The sequence below is a fragment of the Impatiens glandulifera genome, chromosome 9, assembly GCF_907164915.1.
Source record: "Impatiens glandulifera chromosome 9, dImpGla2.1, whole genome shotgun sequence".
NCBI lineage: Eukaryota > Viridiplantae > Streptophyta > Magnoliopsida > Ericales > Balsaminaceae > Impatiens > Impatiens glandulifera.
In genome coordinates this window covers 36,265,412-36,291,202 of record NC_061870.1, presented here as the reverse complement: position 1 = coordinate 36,291,202, position 25,791 = coordinate 36,265,412, and the positions used below count along the sequence as shown (strand labels likewise).

The 25,791-nt window shown below is 32.2% G+C and overlaps 5 protein-coding genes across 5 annotated transcripts; all 5 read right to left on the bottom strand.

Annotated features, from left to right (window-relative positions):
• Positions 1–1,667: 1,667 nt before the first annotated feature.
• Positions 1,668–3,851, bottom strand: LOC124916367 (serine carboxypeptidase-like 31). The gene is made up of 10 exons (XM_047457084.1): positions 3,584–3,851; positions 3,419–3,526; positions 3,206–3,301; positions 3,004–3,096; positions 2,849–2,931; positions 2,499–2,762; positions 2,293–2,426; positions 2,109–2,204; positions 1,927–2,032; positions 1,668–1,814 (listed from the first exon to the last, which is right to left on the bottom strand). Exons 1-10 carry the CDS (start codon positions 3,849–3,851, stop codon positions 1,668–1,670), a joined length of 1,395 nt encoding a protein of 464 aa, XP_047313040.1.
• Positions 3,852–8,141: 4,290 nt separating this feature from the next.
• LOC124913927 (U-box domain-containing protein 8-like) lies at positions 8,142–9,605 on the bottom strand. Its single transcript, XM_047454367.1, has one exon. It carries the CDS (start codon positions 9,519–9,521, stop codon positions 8,361–8,363), a length of 1,161 nt encoding a protein of 386 aa, XP_047310323.1. The 5' UTR covers positions 9,522–9,605; the 3' UTR covers positions 8,142–8,360.
• A 1,965-nt stretch (positions 9,606–11,570) lies between these two features.
• Positions 11,571–13,740, bottom strand: LOC124913926 (G-type lectin S-receptor-like serine/threonine-protein kinase SD1-1). Its single transcript, XM_047454366.1, has 7 exons — positions 13,544–13,740; positions 13,168–13,313; positions 12,896–13,053; positions 12,610–12,820; positions 12,295–12,532; positions 12,079–12,229; positions 11,571–11,999 (listed from the first exon to the last, which is right to left on the bottom strand). Exons 2-7 carry the CDS (start codon positions 13,262–13,264, stop codon positions 11,691–11,693), a joined length of 1,164 nt encoding a protein of 387 aa, XP_047310322.1. The 5' UTR covers positions 13,265–13,313; positions 13,544–13,740; the 3' UTR covers positions 11,571–11,690.
• A 637-nt stretch (positions 13,741–14,377) lies between these two features.
• LOC124913924 (receptor-like serine/threonine-protein kinase SD1-8) lies at positions 14,378–18,913 on the bottom strand. Its single transcript, XM_047454364.1, has 7 exons — positions 17,526–18,913; positions 16,022–16,198; positions 15,725–15,930; positions 15,395–15,605; positions 15,078–15,315; positions 14,852–15,002; positions 14,378–14,784 (listed from the first exon to the last, which is right to left on the bottom strand). Exons 1-7 carry the CDS (start codon positions 18,847–18,849, stop codon positions 14,470–14,472), a joined length of 2,622 nt encoding a protein of 873 aa, XP_047310320.1. The 5' UTR covers positions 18,850–18,913; the 3' UTR covers positions 14,378–14,469.
• A 3,395-nt stretch (positions 18,914–22,308) lies between these two features.
• On the bottom strand, positions 22,309–25,649 carry LOC124913925 (G-type lectin S-receptor-like serine/threonine-protein kinase At1g11300). Its single transcript, XM_047454365.1, has 7 exons — positions 24,164–25,649; positions 23,976–24,089; positions 23,694–23,890; positions 23,396–23,606; positions 23,088–23,331; positions 22,850–23,000; positions 22,309–22,774 (listed from the first exon to the last, which is right to left on the bottom strand). The coding sequence occupies exons 1-7, from the start codon at positions 25,446–25,448 to the stop codon at positions 22,475–22,477; spliced, it is 2,502 nt and encodes an 833-aa protein (XP_047310321.1). The 5' UTR covers positions 25,449–25,649; the 3' UTR covers positions 22,309–22,474.
• Between the last annotated feature and the right edge of the window lie 142 nt (positions 25,650–25,791).

Genomic DNA, 25,791 nt, shown 5'->3' with positions numbered 1-25,791 from the left:
CACGGATAGGGTTTAGTTTGATTATTAAATATTTATTATTTCAAATATTAATATTTGGTATTAGAAAAAATAAAGTTTGGCTATACTATAGCTTCACTTAATATTTTTGTTTGACCGGATATATATAAAGTTAATACAATATTAATTATATAGTTGTATAAACATAATTAATAGACTACTAAACCGTTTGCTTGGAGTGATTTTAAGAGTATTCCTATTAATAATTAATTTTTTTTTTCATAATCATAGTAAAATAACTTTATGACCAAGATTTTGGTTATAGTGTTTATCCATCACCAAAAAAATCTTGATCATTAATTAAAAAATATTATTTTTATTTTTAAATTAAAAAAATAATAAATAATTTATAATATAATAATAATTTTTAATTTTTAATTTTTAATTTTTATACATAATAATGTTTTTTAATTTTTAAAAATAATAATTGGATTATTGTTGTAATTATCCATGATAATTTAGTATTAATTATGGATAATTGTAAATAAAGAAGGATAATTAGTAAGAAATGGAGAAAATTGTGATTTTTTTGTGCTCCAAAATATAGCAAGAGTGGTCTCTATTTATAGATCTCGAAAAATTATGAATTTTAGTATATTTATTTATTTTTTAAAATTATAAATAATGTTAAAATCGGATTTTAAAGATAAGAGATAAAATCTGGGCAACCAATCAGAGACGACAAATGACAGCATTTTATTGGATGGATTTGTTTACGATTTTTGTCAAAATTTGACAAAAAAAATAAGACGCAATGAACTGATTATGGTTTTGGTTATTGAATGACCAATTGGTCATGATAAACTCACACAATCAACGACAACCGGCATCATGACCCATTTTTGGGTCATGGATAGTCATGCTCTAACCGTTCTCTCTGAGTGTCATTTTATTTTATTTTGACATTTTTATTTTTTATATGATTATTTGAATCTTGTGTTTTAAATGCTTTATTTCTATCTTATACATTTTTCAAAAAGAAAAAGTGATGGTTTGTTTATTTAATATTTTATTTCAGTAAAATTATTGTATGAACATTAGTTTTAGTTATCATTTAGAACATAATTTTTAATTTTCAAATATTAATAGTATTAAAATGTATATTTCATTTAAAGTTTTAAATTTTCTTTAATTTTATAAATAAACAATTAGATACAAATTTATAATTTTAAAGTAAAACTTCTAAACGTAAACACTTTGTCACAATTTCTGACAATTTCTAAACTCAGTAAAAAAAAAAAAAGTAGTTGCAAATTACATTCAAACAAATTATATTTATTTATTTGAATATGGATATGGCTCAATACATTTTTTTAATATTCCTCTATCTCATCTTATAAAAATGTTTATTAAAAAGTAAAAAATAGAAGGTGTTTCTTATAATCTATTGAACACAGTCATCAATTTGGTTTTAGCTAGCTAGAAAAGGGGCCGTGATTTAAAGGTGCAAATCATTTAAATGATTCCAACTTTTATGAAAGGTTAATTCCATACCCTTGTAAGATAATGGGTCATCTTCATGGTTTTAACACTCACAGATTAATTAGTTGGATAAATTGATATGTTGAAGAAATTAATAGCATTGCATATATATATATATGCTCAAGATTCAATTAATTATGCCAATCCCCATTACATTATTAATGATCTTATCGCTGAGAAGAAGGAGATTCTCCTCGAAGAAAGGATGAAAAGAAGGCGAGCGAACCTCCCGGATTGAAAATGGGCACCGCATGTCCGGCTCCTCTAAATGTAGCGAAAGTGAGCCCTTTATATTCTTGGAACCAACCGCCCACCTTATACAAACAAATATATTTATATGTCAAGAATTATAACTCTGAAAAATAAATATATCTTTGTAGTTCCTTATTTAAATTCTTTATTAAAGTTTTTTCAAATGGGATTTACCTGCTTCTGGTAATACCAAGGCCTCCACGATTTGGTAATTGGAAGTTTTAAAGTGTTTAAACTATATCTTGTCGATAACACAGGGACCCTCCCGTCTGTATCTCCACTGATGAGAATTTTGAATTAATATTGTTACAAATTAATTAATTAATTAATTAATTAACAATAAGTTTGTTAATTACCTGTAAACCCATATTCTCATACCGGCCCCAATAAGCCTGGTGTATATGGGGAGAACAGATTCCTTTGAATCCAGCCAGTTGGTGAATATTTTATGGCTATACTCAACTCATAACATTAATATTTGAATAAGAAGAGAAAATTCATAATTCATTTACAAAACAAGAGTATATTTATATATATTACTTGCATATGGTCCAGTTCTTTACATGGATGCCATGGCTGCTAACATGGAGTGCCCTCTGGACGTCGGGTCTGTTGTAATATTTGGTAGCGTAATTGTCCAGACAAGGATCGTAGCCGCCCAAGATCCTAGGCAGCTGCTAATTAACAATCATCCATTTTAGTACTTTCTGTTATGAACCTTTTCGAAATTAATCAAATGTAGGTACCATTTTAGAGTTGGTGTTGAGCATGATGGTGGCAGGGGAAGAGCATGTTGGTGTGTAGAGACTGTAGATGTCTATTTCTTTGTATTGTTTAAGAACTTCATCCACAGCATCTTTGCAGTCCTTATTACTCCACGTGTCGTTACTGTAGAAATCGCAACTGGTTTGAATAGTGTTATGGGTCTCATCCGACACCACTGCGTGGCTCCACGCGTAATCCATCTGTCCCTTCCAGTCCTCAGCATCAAATGTTTCCGGATTTCCAAGCTGACAGTTTTTGTTTTGTTTAAGATGTGTGTTTTTATTCTAATATATATAGTAGTAGTAGTAGTAGTCAAAAGCAAAGAACATACCAAGATACCCTTGAGATTGATGAATAGAGAGGAATTCTTGTTCTTGTTCAGGATTAAATCGGCCAGCTCAGGAACATATTTACCTGTTAATTGTACCAATTGCCATGTTTAGTATATAAAATGAAGAATGTTAATTGATTGATATGGAAACATACCCGCATAGCTTTCCCCTGCAATGTAAAAGATCCGGTTTCTATACGATGGGAATTTGACAAACCAATTTTGCAGAAAAGCGTATGAATCATTCGCTGCGTTGATCAGTGAATTTTGTTTATATTTGAGTAAGATTCCACTCTAAAAAAATGTTATAAATAGCTGGCTGAATTATGTCTAAAATGGAACAATCTCAATTCTCACCTGTAAAGTCATCTCCAAGTTTGTCATAATCAGCAGTGATATTTGAATATGAAAAACCAACTCCAACAGGAGATTCCAAGAACAACATGTTTGCTTCTGCAAGAAAAATATTAATGATAACACGTGACAAGCTACAATAATTAATGTCGCAAACAGTTTAAATAATATAAAAAAAAAATGGAAGAATTAATTATCCAAAAATTAACTATATACCTTGATTCCATGCATAAGTGTTAAATTTAAGAGTGTGTCCATCTGGGTCCACAATAAAGGGTCCTATCTCTTGTGTTGCTCCATATCCCACAGAAGAGCATCCAGGCCCTGTAATAACAATATTAATTAACTGGTCACATGACTTAAATAATATGTTGGAATTACCTCCATTGAGCCAAAGAACCAAAGGTTTCTTTTCTGGTAAGGTTGAGGCCTCATAGAACCAGTAGAAGAGCGATCTTCCATTTTGCTGGTTGACGTTTACATAGCCAGCATAGTGTTTGAAACTAACCTTAGGCTGGCCAGGCAAGTTCTTCACGAGGTCCCCGACTCCCTGCTGCAATCGGTCATCTATAACGCCTATAACAGGATTGAGACAAGCTGATGATGAAATAAGAATTACTATTATAAGATTAAGAAGAAACCAATTCATAATGAATAACACAGGTTGTAAATGACAACTTCCAAATTCATATGAATTATGAAGAATATATATGTGTCAATTTGCCCAGGGTGACCGACTATCATAATAACATTTCACTGCAATATAAAGTACAAAATTTCTAAATATGAAATCTAAGGTGAATTCAGACAATCTAGATTATGCGTGTATACTTTAACAAAAATACTTTAAATCAAATGATAGATTGTCTGGATTTATTTAGATTTCATATTTAGAAAAATTCTTTAAATATGGAATTGAATTCACAGAATCTAAAATTTGATTTTTTTATTAGAAGAAAGAGTTGTTACACCAAAATGCTTTTTTCTTAATAATAATGATAGTGAGAATTCAAAATTGATTAAAAAAAATGAAAATTAAGAAGAAGACAAAATGAAAATGTGCCAAAAAAAAAAAACACTGAATGCAGTGAGCTCTAAAAGTTGGGTATCTAATTAAGCTGGTCATATTTTATTTTATTTTAATTATTATGTATGCCATAAAATTAAAATAGTTAGAAAACAACTCAAAATACTGAAATCACACACACACTAAACTAATAAAAAGGCTGAAATAAGAACTCAATAAATTGAAAAAACACACATCATACATCATGTTGGTGGACATTAATAAATAATATTTCTGCTTTTAGCCTACCGACAACAAATTTGAATATCTCATTTCCTTTGAGATTTTGGGTTTGTCAGACAACAAATTATATGCATAATTAAATGATTAAATGTGTTTGCAGGCAGAGACGAATTTATATAGGGGCTCGGATGGGCTGAAGCCCACCCCGAATTTTTTTTTTTTTTTTTACGTTAGAAATATGACATTATCCTTAATTTCTTACAAAATTTAATATAATTCATTGTTTTTTTATTTAATTATTAAAAAATGGTAAAATTTACTTTTATATACTTGTTTTTTTCAAAAAAAAATCGTTATTATTTTAAGCACACCCTAAATTTTTTCAAGCCCAACCCAGTTCGAAATTCTGGGTCTGTCCCGATTTGCAGGTTATATGCTTAATCCGCGGAAATTCGCACTTCATAGGAGAAACGAAATTCAACGAAAAATAACCCATTATTTTATAAAAACCAGAACCCAACTGAAAAATAACCAATTATTTTCTGAAAATAATTTGCTTATACACATATAGTTGTTTCTTTAATAAAATATATCATAAAACCTTATTAATTGACGTATAATATTGAACAAATACTTCCATATCTTTATTTCTTTTCTAACTACAAAATTAATTAATAACAAGATTCATTTTTCATTTGTATCATGTAATATATAGTGTAATTGTGTAAAATAAATTAATGACACGGGAAACATAAAAGTAAGGAAGGATCCTTCAAAAGATGCTCTTACGGTCGGCCTCAAGAGTTCGGGAGAAACATACATATTCAAATTGTGTGCCCCATCAAATTAAAATAAATATAATAATTATATTATACATTTTATCGATAATATATTAAATATATAACAATATTAATTAGTGTAAAAAAATTAAAATATTAATTAGTATAAAAAAGTTTAAAATATATATTAAATATATTAATATAATGTGAGGTAAACAAAAAAAAATATATATATACTATGATAATTTATCAATTAATTAATATTATTAGATTTCAATAAAAAAAAAATATTTTAGACAAAATTCAACATCCACTTAGAAAATGTTTTCCTCAATAAATTTTTTAATTTATCACATTTCTTCAACAATTTAATTGTTTTTCATTAACATTTTTGAATTTTTAATTGAATAAAAATCAAAAAAAAATATTTGTATAGTTCAAATTGCTCAAACCGATCCGCTATGTAAAAAAATTGAAGGTATTAAGATGTAACTTCAAAAATGATTTTCACAATTATTTTAAACTTGAAAATGGTTTTTAATTTCTATAATATGGTTGGATTTATAATAAAAAAAATTAAATATTAAAAGTAGAAAGTACTGTCACAATATAATTAGAGTTATTAATATAAAAAGGTTATAATACATTAAAAATGAACATAATATTAAGAATAAAAAATAATAAAAAAGTTAACAAATTACACTATATAAATAGAAAATCAATATATAATTATTATATATAACTAACATCTATCCCGTGCATTTGCACGGGTAATAATATAAAAAACCGTGAAAAAAATATTACGATAAAAATGTGAGCATTTTTAATTTTATTTTTAACAATTTTAAGTTTATGGGTGGGTTAACCCACAATCCGACTCAAGTATCCATTTACTCTCACATTGTAGAACGATATCTAAAACAATTGATACAGTTTGATTCTTCAACTCATTTAGTTTGACCTCTAGAGTCCACTTCTTCCTCATACTACGAGTGAAAGGAAAAATGTAAAGACTACCATTAAGTAGCCCAGACGAGACTTACTATATTCATATGAATTATGTCCCCTATCTCTATAAATATTACAAAATTCTTCCATTATTGCTCACTAATAATAGTGAAATCTATAGCGCAGAGACAAAAGAGAATTATGACTAATTAAAAACTATTGATGAACCACCGCGTTCATCAAATTTGGTGTTGAATTTAAAATATAAAGTGTTATTAGTCTAGTTAGTTAAAGAGTTGTACTTATTTTATTAGGTTGCAAGTTCGAACCATATCTATAACATTTTTTATTTTATTTTTAACCGTTTTAAGTTTATGGGCGGGTCAACCCACAATCCGACCTAAGTATCCATTTACTCTCACATATATATCCAAATTAATCACGACTCTCGGCAATCCAGACACTTTAAAAATTAAGCATCATTATATATATATATATATATATATATATATATATATATATATATATATATATATATATATATATATATATATATATATATTAGTTTAGAGTTAAAAACTTGAGCTTATATTGTTAAAATGTCTCGCGTTCATCAAATTTGGTGTTAAATTTAAAATATAAAGTATTATTAGCGTAGTTGGTTAAAGGGTTGTACTTTCTTTGTTAGGTTGCAAGTTCGAACTAATTTTATTTTTAACCGTTTTAAGTGTGTCCATTACTCCTACAAATATATTCAAATTAACTCAAATCGGCAATCCGAACACTTTAAAAATTAAGCATCATTATAATTATATATATATATATATATATATTGAGAGATAAATAAGTAATATATTATTATATAAGAGAAAAAAATATATATTATTATATATAATATGGACAGAGAAAAAATAATATATTATACGGAAATAAATATAAAAGGAATATGATATTATACAGTAAAAATAATGATTTCTAATTTCTTACTTTTTTTTATTTATTTAATTTAATATTTATTTTTTTAATTCATAAAAAAATTAAACAATATTTAGGTTTGTTTATCCACTTGTTTATCAATAGTTTTTCAATTATATTTTTAAGTCCACTTAAATCTTTTTCAAACACATCATGACTCAAATTTATGGATATGTCCCACCTTACAAAGAATAGTTATCAAACGAAAATAATACTGTTGTCAAATATAATATAGTACATACATTAAAATCACTGATTCCCCCATTTTTTTTAAATGTCAAAATCATCTCATTTAATTAACACAACTCCGTGAGATCCAAAAAAAACATCAACTAAAATGCATACATTGTCACTCTCCCATTAGGAATTGAAGAGAATATAGTATGAAAAAAACCATCAATAATGTTAAGATGGATGAAACCCTAGTTTGTAGGAAAAGCTAAAATCACTTTGGCACATGTGATTGGCTGAGACTTGTTGCTTTAGTGGGGGAAAATCACTCTCTTAAACCATTATTAGACTTGTAAACCAATTATCTGAGTTTTATTGGGCTTTTGGTGTTGGTCCTTGGGCCTTTACCCGGATATAATTAAATCAATTATTATTTTGTGTTTGCTCACACCCATTTTATCTTTCTTTTTTTTTGTGTTTACTATTGCTCCCCCATTTAAAAAAAACTATAACTTGATTTAATTATAAAAAAAAGTTTAGTTTTTTAAATGTATATTTATCAAAATTATACCCAAAATGTATTTTCAATTGCTAAACATTACCACCAGATTTTTCTAAAGAAAATCTTAGGAGTAATCAATTTATGAAATTACTTGTGACTGTGAAATGTGGATAAGATCAAGTAAAATTTCAATTAGTTTTACAGTTATCAGAATTATACTAGATATATCTCGGGTTCCCCCCAGATTCCTTAAATAATAATAATAATAAAAAAAATGCAGTCACTATTCAGAGGCGAGCCATATATCATATATGCCAAAACAACAACTGCATTTTTATTTATCTACTTCACATGAAATGAGAGACATTGGAAAGAGGCGGACCACATATGCCAAAACCAACAGCATTTTTGGTACGATGAATCCAAAACAAACCTTATCCACTCTCATAACACACAAACAGAGATCATATATACATCATTTTAAGTAAAAGGAACCAACTGTCTTTTTTCATCACCATCAATATCAATGATCATTCATCCAATTGAAAGCTTTCCTCTAAGAATTTGAATCAAACTTGCTGCGTTTCTTCTAACCTTATCATTATCATCTTCAAGAAATCCAACAATTATTTCAAACACCCCTTCTCTTACAACCTCCAAGCACACATCTTTACTGTAACTGCACAGGGAACTCAACGTCAGAAGGGCGTATTGGATCCCTCTCGAGCTACTATTATTATTACTACTACCGTTTCTCATCACTTTCACAATCACACCAAAGCATTCATTGTAATAAACATTTATCATCTCTTCCCTCCCTTCCTTACACTTAGCCAACAAACCCAATACTTCAATCGCTCTTTCTATCCCTGATTCAGCTATACCGATCAAAATCGGAACCGCCCCCTTTTCAACCGCTCGTCTCCTGTTATCCGGAAACGAACACAGAGTATATAGAGCCGTTGTAGCTTCTTTCCTTTCTCGACCATTCCCATCTCTCAAGAGCAAAGTCAGAGCTTGAATTGCACAAGGGTATGTTCCAATTGTCGCCTTATTTACCTCCACAACAGCTAAGCTCGTCAACACCGTAGCGGCTACGGCTCTGCTATCCGGAGAGCCACCTCCGTCGCATAGGACGGATACAACGCGACCTATTGCTCCCTCCGCTACCAAACCCACCTTGTTATCATCATCAAGACTCAAATTCAGCAGTAAAGTTAAGGCCTTTTCTTGAAGAAGAGGGTTATCCGAACCTACACAGATTAGAACGGAGGAAACAGCCCCTGACTCGGTCAACCTTCGGCGAAGTGATAAGTCGCGTTTGGAGAGACGGGTGAGTTGATCGAGGGATTTGAGTTTGTACTCGAGAGAAGAAGATTGAGATGTGAGTGAGGAGACCATCGTTTGTGGATTAGGATGAGACGACGACGAGGAAGACGAAGACGAAGACGGCGTGGTGTGGAGAGGAGATAGAGGGGTATGATTGTAAATTAGGCTCCTGAGAGCATGGTTTGGGATGAGGGAAGGAGGGTCTGAGAGGGGTAATTTGGTAATAGGGCAAGTCCGGTGACCGGCGTCAAGCCAACGTTGGATGGAGGAGCGATCATAGGTATGACCAGATGAGAGGATTACAGGGTCGGACATTATCTCAAGAGAAATCGGACATTTGAAATCGTCCGGCAGCTGTGTCGCCATCGTTCTTCTCTCTCTCTCTATACTCTGTTTTTTGTTTTTTTTTAGAGAGAGAAAGATAAAGACTTGGATTTTGAGGTGTTAGGTTATTCTAGGGATCTAGGGGGCGGGCAGTCTCAAATCTTAATTTTAGAGGTGGTATGGCATTTGAGGAGGTGGATTTTGGAAACTCTTCTATTGGGGCCCACTTAATACTACCGTTACTAACATACCAAAAAAACATTTAATTTTGTTTTGGATTCAATGTTGTATTAATGCCTTACCTAGGCTAAAGACCTGTTTTAACTATTTAAGAAACAAAACAAAAAAAAAAAAACAGTTTTATATATTTCAATTCTTTAAAAAAAATTAGAATCAAATCAATTGTCTACTAAGGGGTATTTTAAAATTTGCAGGATTTCAAAGCAATAACTTTATTTTAATTGAGTTAGTAGAGGAAATATTTTTTTAAGATTTAGAAATTGTCAACTAGAGAAATTTCTTGATGAGGTAAGAAGATTGGTTACTTTAGATTTAGGGCAAGAGAACACGACAATCTTCACCATATATTTACTCAAAATGGCAGTTGACCTACCATTTCAATATCTATACAATCAAATAGCTTCTTCTTAATTTTGAAAATATTATTAGTTGGTTAATTGATTTTAAAATATTAATTTTGATAATTTGGCCAAGCTTAGCAAAAACAGAAAGTAATAACTGGCCCAATACTTAAAAAAAAGGAATTCACCACCAGACCAAATCAGCCCGTTTAAACGACATTACTTGGACTGTTTTTTAAGACTTAACAAGTATCAATTCAATTTAATAATTATTTTTTTTCTCTTAAATATTTATTTTTATAAACAAATAATTCTCACTAAAATTGCAGCTGAGATCCTTTGTTACCAAATTCTTTGTATTCTCCGTATTCCTATTACATGAAAGTTAAAAATGTATTATTATTATTATTATTTTAATCATTACCCTCTCCTTGAGAGTACATAGACAATTTTTGGTAACAGATAAGATAACATTCACCGAAAAAAAACGAACTCATTTGAGTTCATAAACGATGACGGCTGAAGTAAAACAAATCGAATGAACCAATGAAACAGTATTAAAAGAGTTTCTAAAAAAAATTGAACTTCAATTAAATTTATCCTTAACTGAGTGTTGTTGGTAAGCAAGGCTAAAAAATGTTATGTCAAATGATAATTGATTATCTAAATATATGACCAAAATATTCAGAAACTCGTACAAATGATGAGAGAATACTTGTAAGAGAACCTCTTAAAGATCAAATCAAATAACTCGTTGAAGAATAAAAAACAACTCAAAATCCGATAATTTTGTCTTCTTTGCTGTTAATAAGGGGAGAAACTCGGACTCAATAAAATATCACCAACACAATCGAAAAATATGAGCAGCAAATGAACCACCAAAGATTGAGAGTATTGGATTATAAAATTTCGAGATAAAAATATCGATTTGATTAAATAAGATGCCACGTTAAACAAAATAGAACACATACTCAAATATGAATGGTGAAAAGAAAAATCGGGCTTTATCATTTTTCAACTTTTTTTTATAACCAGAGAAAAAGAGGAGAAAACAATAAAATTAAATGGTATCTGACTAGCCACATGTAATCTTTTAATCTCAAATTCCATTCACCGGGTTGATGTCCAACTGTAGAGTGAAAATAAAATGCATCTTATTATTATTTGCTTAAGCAAAGGCATTGTGTTATGCCCCAATTGAGATAAGTTTAATATTTTGCCGAGGACCCAATTGCAAGAAAAGTCAAATGGCTTCGTTTAGGTTTGTTGATGATCGGTTTGTCATCAGGGCTCATCAACTATATCAGTTTAGGTGAAACGTAGCTGTTTTTCCTCGGTCAAAGAATAAGACTTTTCAAGAAAAGTACAAACCAATGCCTCTTTTTTCAAATGGGAAAAGCTTAGAATATTGTTCCTGACATGATTTTGACCCCATGCTACTACGAAAGAACAACTTTTGAACTTTCTGTTTTGTCATTCACGCAAAACCACAAAACAAAACCCAAAAAACTAATACACTTAATTTGTGACCATTTCCATTGATTAATTTGATACCGACCAACAAAGCCAAAGAACAATCTGCTATGTATGAACAACACAACTAAACAAAAACAACAATTTGGGTCATTTGCTATCTCCCAGCTAAGGCAGTGATGGTAACCTGGTTGGAAGTGCTTGATGTTTGTCCGGTTGGGGATGAGTCAATCTTTATGGAGAAAGTTTCAACACAAAATCCAGGTTCTTTAGGATGTGCAATCATCGCGTTTTCGTTACTCAGCATGAAGACCACAGACGACATCGTTGGTCTATCCTCAGGCCGTTGCTGTACACATAAAAGTCCTACTTGAATACACTTAATCACATCAGGCTCTGAAAATGCCTCCACTACTTCTTTATCCACCAATTCAAATGCCTTTTCTTCATTCCATTGTTTCCAAGTCTGCAAATTGATCATCACAACATAACATGATTATGATATTCAAAATTACGAATAATTTTAAACATACCAGTTAACTTACATGCCCAATCAAATTCAGATCGTGATCAGGGTGATTGAAGCCCCAATTCTTCTTCCCGCTGATTATCTCTAACATTAGAACACCAAAACTGAACACATCTGACTTGACCGAGAAATGACCACTCATGGCATATTCAGGAGACATGTAACCACTGCGTAAAAAGAAACAATAAAAAAACACATTTATGCATTCAATAAAATGCTATGTAAAACGTACTAAGTTCCCATGACTCTTTTTGTCATTTCCTCTGTCTGCTCCACTCCGAAAATTCTAGCAATCCCAAAGTCTGAGATTTTTGGGCTCATTTGATTATCTAGCAAAATATTGCTTGCTTTGAGATCCCTATGAATGATTCTCAGTTTGGAATCCTCGTGAAGATAAACCAATCCTCGAGCGATACCAATTATGATATCCAACCGTTGCTTCCATGACAGAAGTTTTTTTTTGGTTTGATCTGTTAATGAATGAATGAATGAATGGATTAGCGCAAGCACAAATTCAAATATAAGGAGTATTGAATGAATGACGAACCAAAAATGAAGTTGTCTAAACTTCTATTGGGAAGATACTCATAAACTAACATCCTTTCCTCTTCTTGAATGCAGCATCCAAGAAGGCTAACAAGATTGCGGTGTTGAAGTTTAGCAATCAAAACCACTTCGTTCTTGAACTCCTCAAGTCCTTGTCCCGAACCTTGTGAGAGTCTTTTGACTGCTATTTCTTTTCCATCAGGCAATTCACCCTATAAAGGAAGAACAAATCATTCAATAATATCTAACAAATGAGTTTCTTCTACTTAAGGTGAAGAAATATTTACCTTGTAAACATGGCCAAAACCTCCTTGTCCTATTTTATTTTCAGAAGAGAATTTCTGGGTAGCTGAAATAATGGTGCTGAGATCGAACAGACGTGATTCAAAGTCATCACTCTGACCACCTTCAATAGAATCGCGAAAGGATCTGTTTTGCAGGCGAGCTGTTTGATAAAAACACACACTTGAAATCTATTACAATTATACTTGAAACAATGAGAATGATTATAGGCAGCATAGCATCTCCATAGAACAAAGTATAGGTCAAGGTGATTTACCTTTAACCGCCGCCTTCCTCAATTGACAAACATAGTAGCCGACCAGAGCAGAAAAAATCATCCCAAAAATAGTTATGACAATGATGATCACAATCATAGTGGCTGCTTCTTTTTCGTCTTAGCATCCACAATCAATTCTGTCCTCTCTATAAAACAAATAATCCAAGTGACTAGATTTTAGAGATCTTAGTAGGTATTTTTTATCTTTCTGAAATGGTATGCAATCTTAAGTTTATTTACCCCCAATTGAAATTTAGAAAGAAGAAATTAACAAAATCAACCAATTTAGGAATGCAAATTAAAGCTAATAATCATCATGCATGTGATGAGATTGAGATTGAGATTGAGAAGTGGATCGAATCCCAATATCCCATACCCTCCTCCAATCGCAGCAATCACAACCTGCAATTGAATGGCTGGCGGAGCAGGAAACGAAGACACGTGAAATCCTGTGATCAGTGACAGAGGAGTTGATTTGGTGGGAAGACAGACAAGTAAGTAGCAGCTAGAGAGGGTGGCCAGTGAAATAGAAGAAAGAGGGAAACTTCCGCAGTTGAACGGCTTTCTTTCTTTCTTTCTTTCCTCGTTGAATAAACAAACAGAGCAGTTCACAATGACATGTCTGTAATTTTCTGGATCCTCTGGGGTAAACAACAGCTGTTGTTTATGAATGAAAACTATTTATTTTTTAAAACTTTTTAGAATATAATAATAATAATTAAAATTTGAAATTAAAGACCTTTTTTATCTTTTTCTTTTGTACAGCATTTTCAAGAAAACAAATCAAACATTAAAAAAGTAAAATAAAATTTTATACTAGAACAATAATAAGGTTCTTATATTATTCCATCCATCCGTCCTAATTAATTGTATTTTTTTGTTTAGTTGCAATGAAAAAAGTGTTAAAAGGAACCCGACAGACTATAATAAATGGAGGTTTGCAAAAATATTCATTCGACGGTCAAGCAGGCCTACCACTACTAGACATATCTTTTCTTTTTAAATAAAGACATTTAATTCCAATTGGATCATTTATTTTTGTTGAAATTTTGTGGAATAAAGACTTCTTGGGTAAAAGTGTAAAACCCTGATCACTTAAGCTATTCACAATATTCCAATTGGGTATTAAACACAAAAGGACAGGCTAATTGAAAATCTACAAATGATTTTCCTCATGAAAACAAGTGGAGTAATAATTGATAAAAAAAAAATTATAATAAGAAACCCATATATGTAAGTAACACTATACACTTTATTGTTTTGGAATTATTTATTTGATCATCAAACTACTACATATTACTACTACCTCCCATCTAGGATTGTAACAGTGACATTATTGATGGTGGCAGATTCATCAATCATACTTGAGGATGTATCATTTTCAGTCCCATGGTGTCTTCCCAAACAAAAACCTGGATGTCTCGGCTGAGACAACAACATACTCTCACTGCTCAACATCAAAACAACGTTAGCCATTGTTGGCCTGTCCTCCGCTCGCTCCTGCACGCATAGCAGCCCCACTTGAATGCATCTCGATACCATTTGCGACGAATATGAACTTCCAGCCGATGGATCCAGCAGTTCCATCCCCTTCCCTTCTCTCCATAGCCTCCATGCCTGCATTTCCATCAATTATTATATTTTCAACCCCACAAAAACTTACATTATATCATATACTAATTACATGTCCAAGGAGGTTAAGTTGCTGGTTCGCAGTGTAGAATCCTCGGTTCTTTTTTCCACTTATTATCTCAAGTACAAGAACACCGAAACTGAAGACATCTGATTTGATTGAGAAAAGACCATCCATTGCATATTCCGGTGACATGTAACCGCTGCAATTTTCAAATATAATAAGTATATATATATACAAATTTATTATTGGCATTTGAGTAAAAGATAGTACTTACTATGTTCCGACCACTCTCCTTGTATTGGCCTCAGTTTGATCTGTGCCAAATATTCTCGCCATGCCAAAGTCTGATATTTTCGGGTTCATTTCTTTATCGAGCAATATATTGCTAGCTTTGAGATCCCTGTGAATGATCCTAAACCTTGAATCTTGGTGAAGATAAAGAAGTCCTCTCGCGATTCCACAAATGATATCAAATCGTCTTTTCCAATCCAACAAAGAACACCTCTCTTTATCTGAAATTAAACAAAAATTAATCTAATATTCATAATTAGAACAAACTATCCATGAAGAAGGGGATTGAGTGTGACTAACTGAATAGAATAGAGTCTAGGCTTTTGTTCTCCATGAATTCGTATATCAACATCTTCTCTTCCATGTAGACGCAGCAACCAAGGAGGCGCACAAGGTTTCTGTGTTGAAGTCGGGCTATCAGCCTCATTTCGTTCTTGAATTCTTCTACTCCTTGTCCCGAGTTCTTGGACAGCCTTTTAACCGCAATGGTTTGGCCTTCCACCAACATACCCTGTTTTGGCAATCATTGACATTAAATTAAATCAAATTGTTGCTTAAGGTAGGGTATAATATATCTCCAATTTTATTTTATTTTTGCATATAGTCTAAGGTAGGTAGGTAGGTTGGTACCTTGTAGACACATCCAAAACCACCCTGCCCGAGTTTATTTGCATCGGAATAATTGTTTGTGGCGGTTGTAATGGTTCCAAAATCAAAAAATGGAAGGTCTAGTTCGTGAGTAGTATTTTCATCAGCCGAGTACTCCCTCTTGCTCACCATCACGCCTTCGGAATTCAACATATCTTGACTTCTTTCACGAGGACCTGATCTCCTTTCTTTTATTTCAAAGGTTAATTACTCTTAGTATAACTTAAACAATGAATGAATATATATAATATGGTATGATGTATTATTTATATAGACTACCTCTAGCATCTGAAATCATGTCTTTCCTTTCTTCTTTTTTAGCCTTTCTTCTCTTCCATATTAAACACATGAAAAGGAGTCCCACCAATACAACACCAAAACCAACCGACAAGCTCACAACGAGGATGGTTTTTCGTTTATTGTGAATTTGCGTGGTAATTGTATTGTTTGATTGTTCTGAAACACGAGAAAATTAGAAATAAAAAACAGTTATTTTGGGGGGTTTCATATTCAATAAATTAATTTGAAATGGGATAGAATTCAAGAGAAATGAGAGTTGGTAGTTATTAGCTTGACCAAGAAATAAATAAAATTAAAAATAATAATTTAAGCAATAGTGGCAGTGGAGACTTAATTGAAAATTAAATTGGGGAGAATGTATGTCAACTATATATAAATAATGTTATAGTTGAATAAATCAAGGAGTTGGCTGAATGAATATTTATTAATTATTATTATTTCATTTATTAGACAAATTAGTAGGTGGTCGAAGTGGACATCTCACATTGACAAGACCCTACGTGCGTTGTTGTCATAGATGAGTAGTGTTCCCTTTCTGCCACGTCAGCCACACCACCACATGTAACAGTAGATTTTGGTGCTGACATGGCATAGCCATGTCATCAGTGTTTTTTTCCTTCAAATTCTAATACATTATTATTATTATTCAAAACTACGTGACAACAAGTTATGTAACAACGTGAGATTAAGGTGCTTGTTTTGGTGTGCATTATATATATTTTATATTTGATCAAAACAATTCATTCTCTGATAAATTAAGATAAAATAATTTGAATTAACCCAACATCAAACAATCCCCTAATAAATCCTACAGATTTTCGAATCCAAATAACGTGCAATGCAATTGAAATTATTATATCACAGTTATTATCAAACAACAAATAACAATTATATCCTTGTACTAACAAATCATCATTTACCTAATTACCTTTAACAAAAAGCAATAAACAATTGAGCTGATCTTTTGTTTTTCAATATTTTTTTTTAAAAAAAACTTATAGTCACCATCATTTAATCGCATAATTTTAAATACTATTTTTTATTTATTAAATTTTAAATATAAAAATATATTTTGATCATTCATCCTACCAAACCCCTAAATAGTCTAATAATATTTTTTTTAAATAACCCATGAAATTCCTTCAAAGAATAATAGATAAAACAAGCTCTTAAAGACAACTTTCCCCACTAAATTGCTTAATTCATTCTTGCGAATTTACAACCATACAAATCTTATGGACAGGACACATTTTATTGTAAATATTCTTAACTTTTTTCAAAACATAATAATAACATTTTTGAAAAATATTTATTCATAAAGTTTGTTCATCTAATATTAGTCTTTCCTAAAGAATAAATGTTTAGGGTTTCATTTAAAATGGAGGTCTTGTTTGTTAGGGGAAAATAAACAAACAAAAACAAAAATCTAAACTAACGAGATGGTAAAAGTGAAACAAACAAGGCCTAAGATAAGATGACTTACCTACGTCGGAAGCCGAAACTCTGAGATACAAAGCCTGACCGCCTTCCGATGACGCGTACATCCTCATATCGAGCAGATCTCCAGTCCACATTGCACAACCCGACCCGTTAAATCGAATATCCGTATTAGCGTAGGCCATACACGAGCAATTCTTCCGGCAAGCGGCGTCGCATTCCGCCAGGCTCATCTTATCGTTAACGTAAGTGGCAGAAGTATCCGGCATCTTCATATTATTCAACAACAAAAACCCATCATCCGGACAATTCAATCCATCTTTTCTATAACACCCATCCGACCCATCTCTTAAATTCCAGGCCTGATAGTTTTTCGGCCTGAATCCCTTCGGACAATTACATACCGGAGAAGTGCTCGTGTCGCAGATCCCGTACACCCCACATTCCATATAGTTGTCGCATTGATCCGCCGGAGCGTACCAGAATAGTTTCCACGCGGCGGTGTTGTCAATCCAGGCAAACCGTCGCAGGATTCCGGTAGGAGTCACGGTTAATCGGGAGTAGAGAGACTGGTTTAGTAGTAAGAATGAATACGCGACCTCGGTTGAATTCCTGACAAAGTTAAAGTTAATTATAGTGCTGGGTTTCATACCAGGAACGCCGTTGAATCCCTCTCCATTCCAGGGTCCGCTTCGATAAATCCTCCGTTGCTGTTTATTCCATAGGAAAGCTTCGGGAGATCCGTTGATGTCTAGCTTGAAAGAGAAATCTCCAGTTGAAGGATCGTCGGGGGATTTCCAAGATGTTGGGAATCGATTAAGGCCTGTTTGTAAATCCCATCCGAGTTTCATTCCCGGAAGAAGGGTGTCAGTTGGATGGTCGAATCCCTGCCAGATATAATTAAACTCCGATGTTGGATCGACATTATTATTTGGTCGGAGAACGAGGTTTCCCGAGTCTAGCAACTGAGCCACGGTGTTGGCGGTTGAGGTAGTGGAGTTGGATGACCATAAGGGGGGGTTGGATGAATTGTTGAGGGTGAGGACAAGGTTGCCGTCGGCGGCGATTTGGAGGAGGGCAGATGGTAAGGAAGAATTGTCTAGTGGGTTGTCTCTGTTGAGAACCCATGCAATAGTTTTGACGGGGAGGATGTCTTTGTACCAGACGCCTACATAGAGCTTACCTGAGTTGCCCGGGGAGAAGAAACCCAACTCAAATTTGCCGGCGGCGGAAACTAAGGTGCTGGAGGAGGTTAAGGGTTGAGTTGGGGTAATGGTGTCGGGGGCGGCGTTGATTATTATTGAGAGTAGCACCGCCGGGAGGCAGAGAATCAGCAGGAAGCAGCCGTGGAAATTGGGAGTATTTTCCATCCCTCCCCAATTTCCCAAAACTCGGAGACTAAGATCTCTCTCTTTCTCTTTCTTATTTACTCCGGGTTTGGGTTTCGAGTCTATAATGCTAGAGAGGCCATTCTGCTCATTTTTAGCCAAAGCTTTTTTTTTTTTTTTTTTTTTTCATTTTTAATTAAGATCATGATCATTTTATACTTTATTATTATTATTTAAATTAAAGAATTTTTTTATTTTTTCTTCATGTTTATCTGTTTAAATAATTTTATTATTTTTAATATATATAATTATTTTTAAATATTATTATTTAAATTAAAATTTATTACACAATTCAAGTTAACAGGTTGTGTAATACTATTTTGACCCTAACTTGTTTATTAATTCATGTCAAAAATTTTAATAATAACTTAACATGTTTATTTGTAATTGACCCAATTAATATGACTCAATTTCTATTTCGAATTAAAATTATATCAATACAAAACAAAAATAAACTAAATCACAAATTCGTGTAAAAAAACTTTACAAAAAGATTAGTGAGGGAGTAAAAAAGAATAAACACAAAACTTTATAAAAGAAAAATATAAATATGTTGGTACATCTATTTTGGGTCATTTAAAATCGACTCAATTTTGATATTTTATTAATCAAGTTAAACCGGTCGACCTGATTTCGACCCGACCCCAAAAATACATAACCATAACCTAATTTTTTCATGTTCAGTTCAGATCGTATTTGTAATTTGTATCCTAATTTGTCGGTGATTGATTAACTCGAGCATACCATTGATACATAGTTTAAGTATGATTTAAATGGTTTATTCAAAAATTTAGATTCTAATATTCTCATCAATCATAACTCACGGACAATTTATAAATATATATTCTAAATAATATTTTTTCAATAAATTTTATGCATTTTAGTTATAATATTATAAATATTATCTTTTTATTATAATGTGATACAAGTTTTATGTTTTATTCTTATTGTCTTTTAAGAAATTATGAAATTATTTTATCTTAGGACAAAAGTTATAATAAGTTATTAATCAAAGGAAAAAATAAACTAAGTAAACATCAATATATGAACTATTGAAAAGGAATGACAGTTTTTCTCAAATATTCCGATTGGTCGAGTGGACCATCTCAAGATATGTACACTTTCATTTGAGTTTTTGACTTTATTATTATAATTATCTTAAATATTTTTTTGGGAAAATAAATATAAAAAAAAATCTAAAAAAAAGATTTAAGATAATTATAATAATAAAGTCAAAAACTCAAATGAAAGTGTGCATATCTTAAATCTTATAAGGGACTTTTACAATGCTATTTTATATATAAATTTGTATAGAAAATAAAAAATCTGTTGCTAACAAGATTTGTTACTCTAGCTAGGTTTTATTTTGGTTGAATGATGCTTAAACATTTCATTTATTTAGAATTGAAGGTATTTTCTCACTTGTTATTATTGGCTCAATGAGTTTGAGAATCAAACAAGCTTTATAGGTAGTGTTCAAATTAATGAATTAAGTTTTCATATTGCTTTATTGAATTTTCATTTAATTAAGTTTGAAAGTGTTTTCGTGTTAAACCATTATAATAGTTTAATGGATAATATATATAATGATATATATCTAGAAAAATAAATAAGAAATTTTACATTACAACCACTTTTTATTATTATTATTATTATTATTATTATTATTATTGTATATAAACATAGCAAATGTTTAGAAATTTAAATATTAGAGTCTATTATAATTATTATTTTTATCTAACATACCTAAATTCATTTACCAAATTTTAATTTCTTAGTCAAGTCATGAGTTGAGTTATCTTGATACTCAGAATTAATTTAATTAATTGTCTTGATTAAATGATAAAATTGCAGTATTGAATATTATTTTCATTAGAAGAAGTATTTAATAACTAAAAAAAGTACATGTGTCATGGTTACAGTTGAACTAATTCATAATTTAGAATCAAGGTTGCCTCACTTCTTAACCAACCATTTTGACTCTAATTATAACATTATTCCCCCTCTAATTGCATCCATTATATTTTCTTCCTTAAATCAAGCTACAATTCTAATTTTTCAAATAATTTTAATATCATAATAGAATTGACCCAGCATTGAATACTTCTTTCTTAATTTATAAAACCAATGGTTATTCAAACTTCTCTGTTTAAAATCCGGGCAATTGGGAGTATCATATTTAGATTACTTCAATATATATAACTATAACTATATATATTTGGTTTTATCCTCATATTTTTTACCATTACATTTAATAAACAAAATTCTACTCAAGAATTAATAACTAAAGAAACACACACTAAAAAATGATTGTTTTCAATAGAATTTAATTGAGAAAACTCACTAAGTCAAATACTTACTAACAAAATAAAATTGTAACCATCAAAACAAAAAAGATAAATACAGACACGATAAGAAACCATGAGAAAGAACATGTAAAATACGGATTCTATTAAAGTTTACACTTTTAAAAGTTCGAAAATGAAATATTGAAGTATGTGATTGAAGATAGAGGAACCCACATTTCTAAACAATAAATGATGTTATGGTAGACAATTAATTGAAGGTGTAATAAATCGGGTTGTTGAGGTAATTTATTTGGGTTCTGGATTTTAAATTTAAATTACCCAGTTAAATTTTTGTGGTCTTCATATGTTTTTGAAATCCCCAGTTAGAATTTTGTATATATTTGTTATGGTTCTACTTAAATATTTTTATTAATAATTCTAAGACGAGGATAACGCACCTAGTAAAATAAAAAATTGAAGATAACGTAAATTTGGTAGAACCTAAATTTTGGTGAAATATAAAAGAAGAAAAAACTTAAGTCACTTTTAAAGAAGAAAAAAATAAAATAATAAATTAGAAAGTTGGTAGTTGGTCCCATAAATCTAGATGTGAACTCAAAAGATGATTGAAATATATTATTATTATTAATAATTGAAATCGGCTAATCCCTTAAAGCTGTCCTGTTGGGTGTTGCATTGACACTATCACAACTTAAACATAATTAATTAAATATATTAACCACTTTTTCTTCATCGTCGTGTAAAGCATTTATTTTAATTTAATTTTGGTGCAAACTTTTTCATAACAAATAAATAACAATTTATTAATAATGATTCAATTTCATCTTTTACCCAACCACCTTTCTTTTTTTCTTATTTGAACACAGTACAATCAAATGGAAGGGCATCAAATTTTAATAATTCATTTTTGGTTTGGTATAGTTTTGCTGTGTATTTTGCATTTATGACTTTTTTTTCTTATTATATCACCTCTCTTTTTTTCAATATTTTCAAAAGTGGGAGTTGTTAAGGCAGTTGCAAGAAATTTGGTCAAATTTGAATCTCATAAATATGTTCAAACATCTTTGTTAGTATTCTTAAACTGCCATTAAAGAAGTAGTTTCTTTGGTTAGTATTATTTGTCAACTATGGAGATTATATCATATGACTTTGACAAAAAACAAACAAACAAAAAATTGTCAAAGTAGTCATTTGGACTATAGCATTAATGCTCCATTTGATGTATTTGACTATTTGTATAAAGAAGCTGGTAAGAAAATAAAATTATTTTAACCAAAACAAGAAAAATAGGAGCTTTGTTATCGGGCTTCGACCATTGTAATGGTGACTTGGTTTGAAGAACGACTGTCTTGAGATTCAGTCGCGACATGTCCTCCTTCAGAAAACGCAGGCTTGTTTGGCTGAGGAAGATGACAAATATCGCTACTCAACATTGAAAGAGCCGTGGAAATTGCAGGTCTGTCTTTCGCGGAATCTTGAACGCATAATAGACCAACATGTATACATCTTAATATCTCCATTTCAAATCCATCCTTTGTCAATTTCGGGTCTATTAATTCATCCATTGTTGCATCTGTAGTATTCCATAGTCTCCATGCCTAGAAAAAAATACATTTAAGGAAGAATTTATCAAAATGATCTATTCATACTAAAAAAATTTGCTTCTTACTTACATATCCTGCAAGGCTCAGGGATTCCTCGTCGTTGTAAAAGCTAGAGTTGCGTCTTCCACTTACAATCTCGAGTAACAACACTCCGAAACTGAAAACATCCGACTTCTCAGAGAATCGCCCGTGCATTGCATACTCGGGGGCCATATAGCCACTGCACAAGTTGTGGTTGTAGGTTAGAATTAGATGCAAGTTGTGGGATTCCTTACAACTAATAATAATAGATAGACATCACACTTACTAAGTTCCAACAACTCTGCTTGTTTTGGCTTGATCCTCGTCACCTCCAAATATTCTAGCCATTCCAAAATCCGAGATTTTAGGGTTTAACTCTTCATCCAACAAGATGTTGCTTGCTTTCAGATCTCTATGGATGATCCTTAACCTAGAGTCTCTGTGCAGGTAGAGCAGGCCTCTACCGACTCCTTCAATTATGTTTGCTCGTTTTCTCCAATCTAGTTGATGTTCTTCTTGCTTCGGTTGATCTGAGAATATCTAGTCAACATAAGAATCAATCATCAAACAAGGAAATTGATAGAATGGACTAACCGAAGAGTAAAGCATCCAAGCTTTTATTGGGCATTAATTCATAAACTAGCATCTTTTCATCTCGTTCAACACAACAACCGAGCAGTCTAACAAGGTTACGATGTTGGAGCTTAGATATAACCATAACCTCATTCATGAACTCCTCCAATCCTTGGCATGAACAGCTTGATAGCCTTTTAACAGCTATTGACAGCCCATCTTGTAGTTTCCCCTGAAATGGGAAAGCAAACAACAATAAATTCAAGTGATTTTTTCTTCTTTTTACTATTATTCGATAACATCACTCGATAGTCGCTACCTTGTAAACAGGGCCAAACCCGCCTTCTCCAAGCTTGTTTGCATAGTCAAAGTTATTAGTGGCAATCAGAAGCTTCTCAAAATCAAACAATGGCAGCTCTTCAACTTTTACTTGGCTCATGCTACCACTAACTTCAGACGTGCCTTTTGAGTTTTCAGAAAATAGTGGCCAATTCTTAAATGGTCTTCGAATCGTACCTGAATTTTTATCTACATTATTAGAATGAATCCAAGAGGTAGCTAACTAGCTGTATTTGATCTAAAAGCTCACAAGAAAGCTAACCTCTTCTCTTAGCCATCCAAAACCAAGAAAAGCATGCAACAACTATGACAACAAATACTGTCAATACAGTTATTAAAACCACAACCATTACTACTTTCTTGTGTTCCTTTCCGTCTGTCAAACACACCAAGATAGAAGATTTAAGCTCTGTGTTTAAATCTACAGATGAAAACAATGAACATACATACCTCCTAGCTCTGAATGGGCGACGCGAACATATAGATCAGCCCCATTGTGAAAGAATTTCTGGACATCAATCAAGTTTCCATTCCATAGCATGCAACCAATTCCTTCATAGTAAGCATAAGCTGTGCAGGAACAATTTCTCAAGCAATTACTATGGCAATCGTCTTCCAATCCAGAAGACCAAACCGGTAGATCAGGAACTTTCACAGTACCCAGTTTCAAGAATCCATCTTTTTCTTCAACCTGACTGCTGTTGTTTCTCTTGCAATGAAGAGGCAATCGTCTCTTGCAACCGCCAGAGAAATTACCAATATTCCATTCGGATGAATCATTTGGCTCGAAACCCTTGAAACATGAACACCATTGCGAGTTCTTCGGATTGCATATCGCAAATGGTCCACATCTGCCGTAGAAATCGCATTCTGTCTCTTGAGCCAACCATTGAACCTCCCAATCTTGTTTTCCTTCCACCCAATGTCTGTATTTTACGATTCCATTCGAATCCAATATAAAATACTTCAAACCGATCTCTGCGTAGGTGAAGGTCATAAATACATTTCCACGTTTGTTGTCTGTGACATCTAAGCCATGATAGGATCCTCTAGACTGTTTACCAATGAAGAACTGACCGTTCCAAGGGCCGCTTCGCCAATAAGGACGGTTACCATTCCAAACAACAACTTGCGGGAGACTTTGAAGATCCATGCCCATGGTGAACACTCCGTCGGATGGATCAACTTCACTTCTCCACGAAGTTGAGACGATCTTATCATCTGCGTTCATGCCAACGCTAAGCTTCATCCCCACTAAGAAGGAGTTGGATGGATGCTCGAAGCTTTGCCATATAGCTTTCCCGTCAGATGGGTGTTGCAGAACTAGGTTTCCCGAGTCCTGGAGCTGAGCGGTGGCGTTTGATGATGCAACAGTCGCATTTGAAGACCAGAGAATCTGTTCCCGCCCATTCAAGATGACAAGATTCCCATCCTTAGATATGGTTATTAGACCGGAGGAATCGTTTAGCGGATTGTCTCTGTTGGCTACCCACAGTACAGTCAATTTGGGAACATTATTATACCAGATCCCTACATAACGGTTAGTGTTATTGGGGAGGGTGAAGAATCCAAGCTTGAAAACTCCATTGTTGGATGTGATGTTTCCAGGATCTGTTATGGGGTGATTGAGATCTATGATATCTTGAGAAGCAGTAATAGAAGTAAAGAAAACAATGACCTGGATGATCAGAAGTATTTGAATTGTCTCTCTGTTCGTCCAAGGACTGAGCTCCATTGCTGGGCTTGGTTCTGAATCTTCAGAAATAGATATTGTTTCTGCCTATGATCATAAGCAGAGCTTCAATATTTTCGGATGATGATGATGACGATGAAGAAGAACAAGTGGGTGTCGGTTAGTTGGTTCAAGCATCTTCATTTTGACTGTCAAATTGGATGCCATTGCCATGGCTATCCTAGATTGCCGCAAAAACAGTGATATTATCTTCACTTTCCTAGTGCCTTTTCTTTTACCAAATCATTCTGGAATTATCATTTGTTTTCCTCAATATAAAAATTATTTTTTAGTTATATTTGTTAATAAATAATTAAATATAATGATATACATAATAATCAATCAT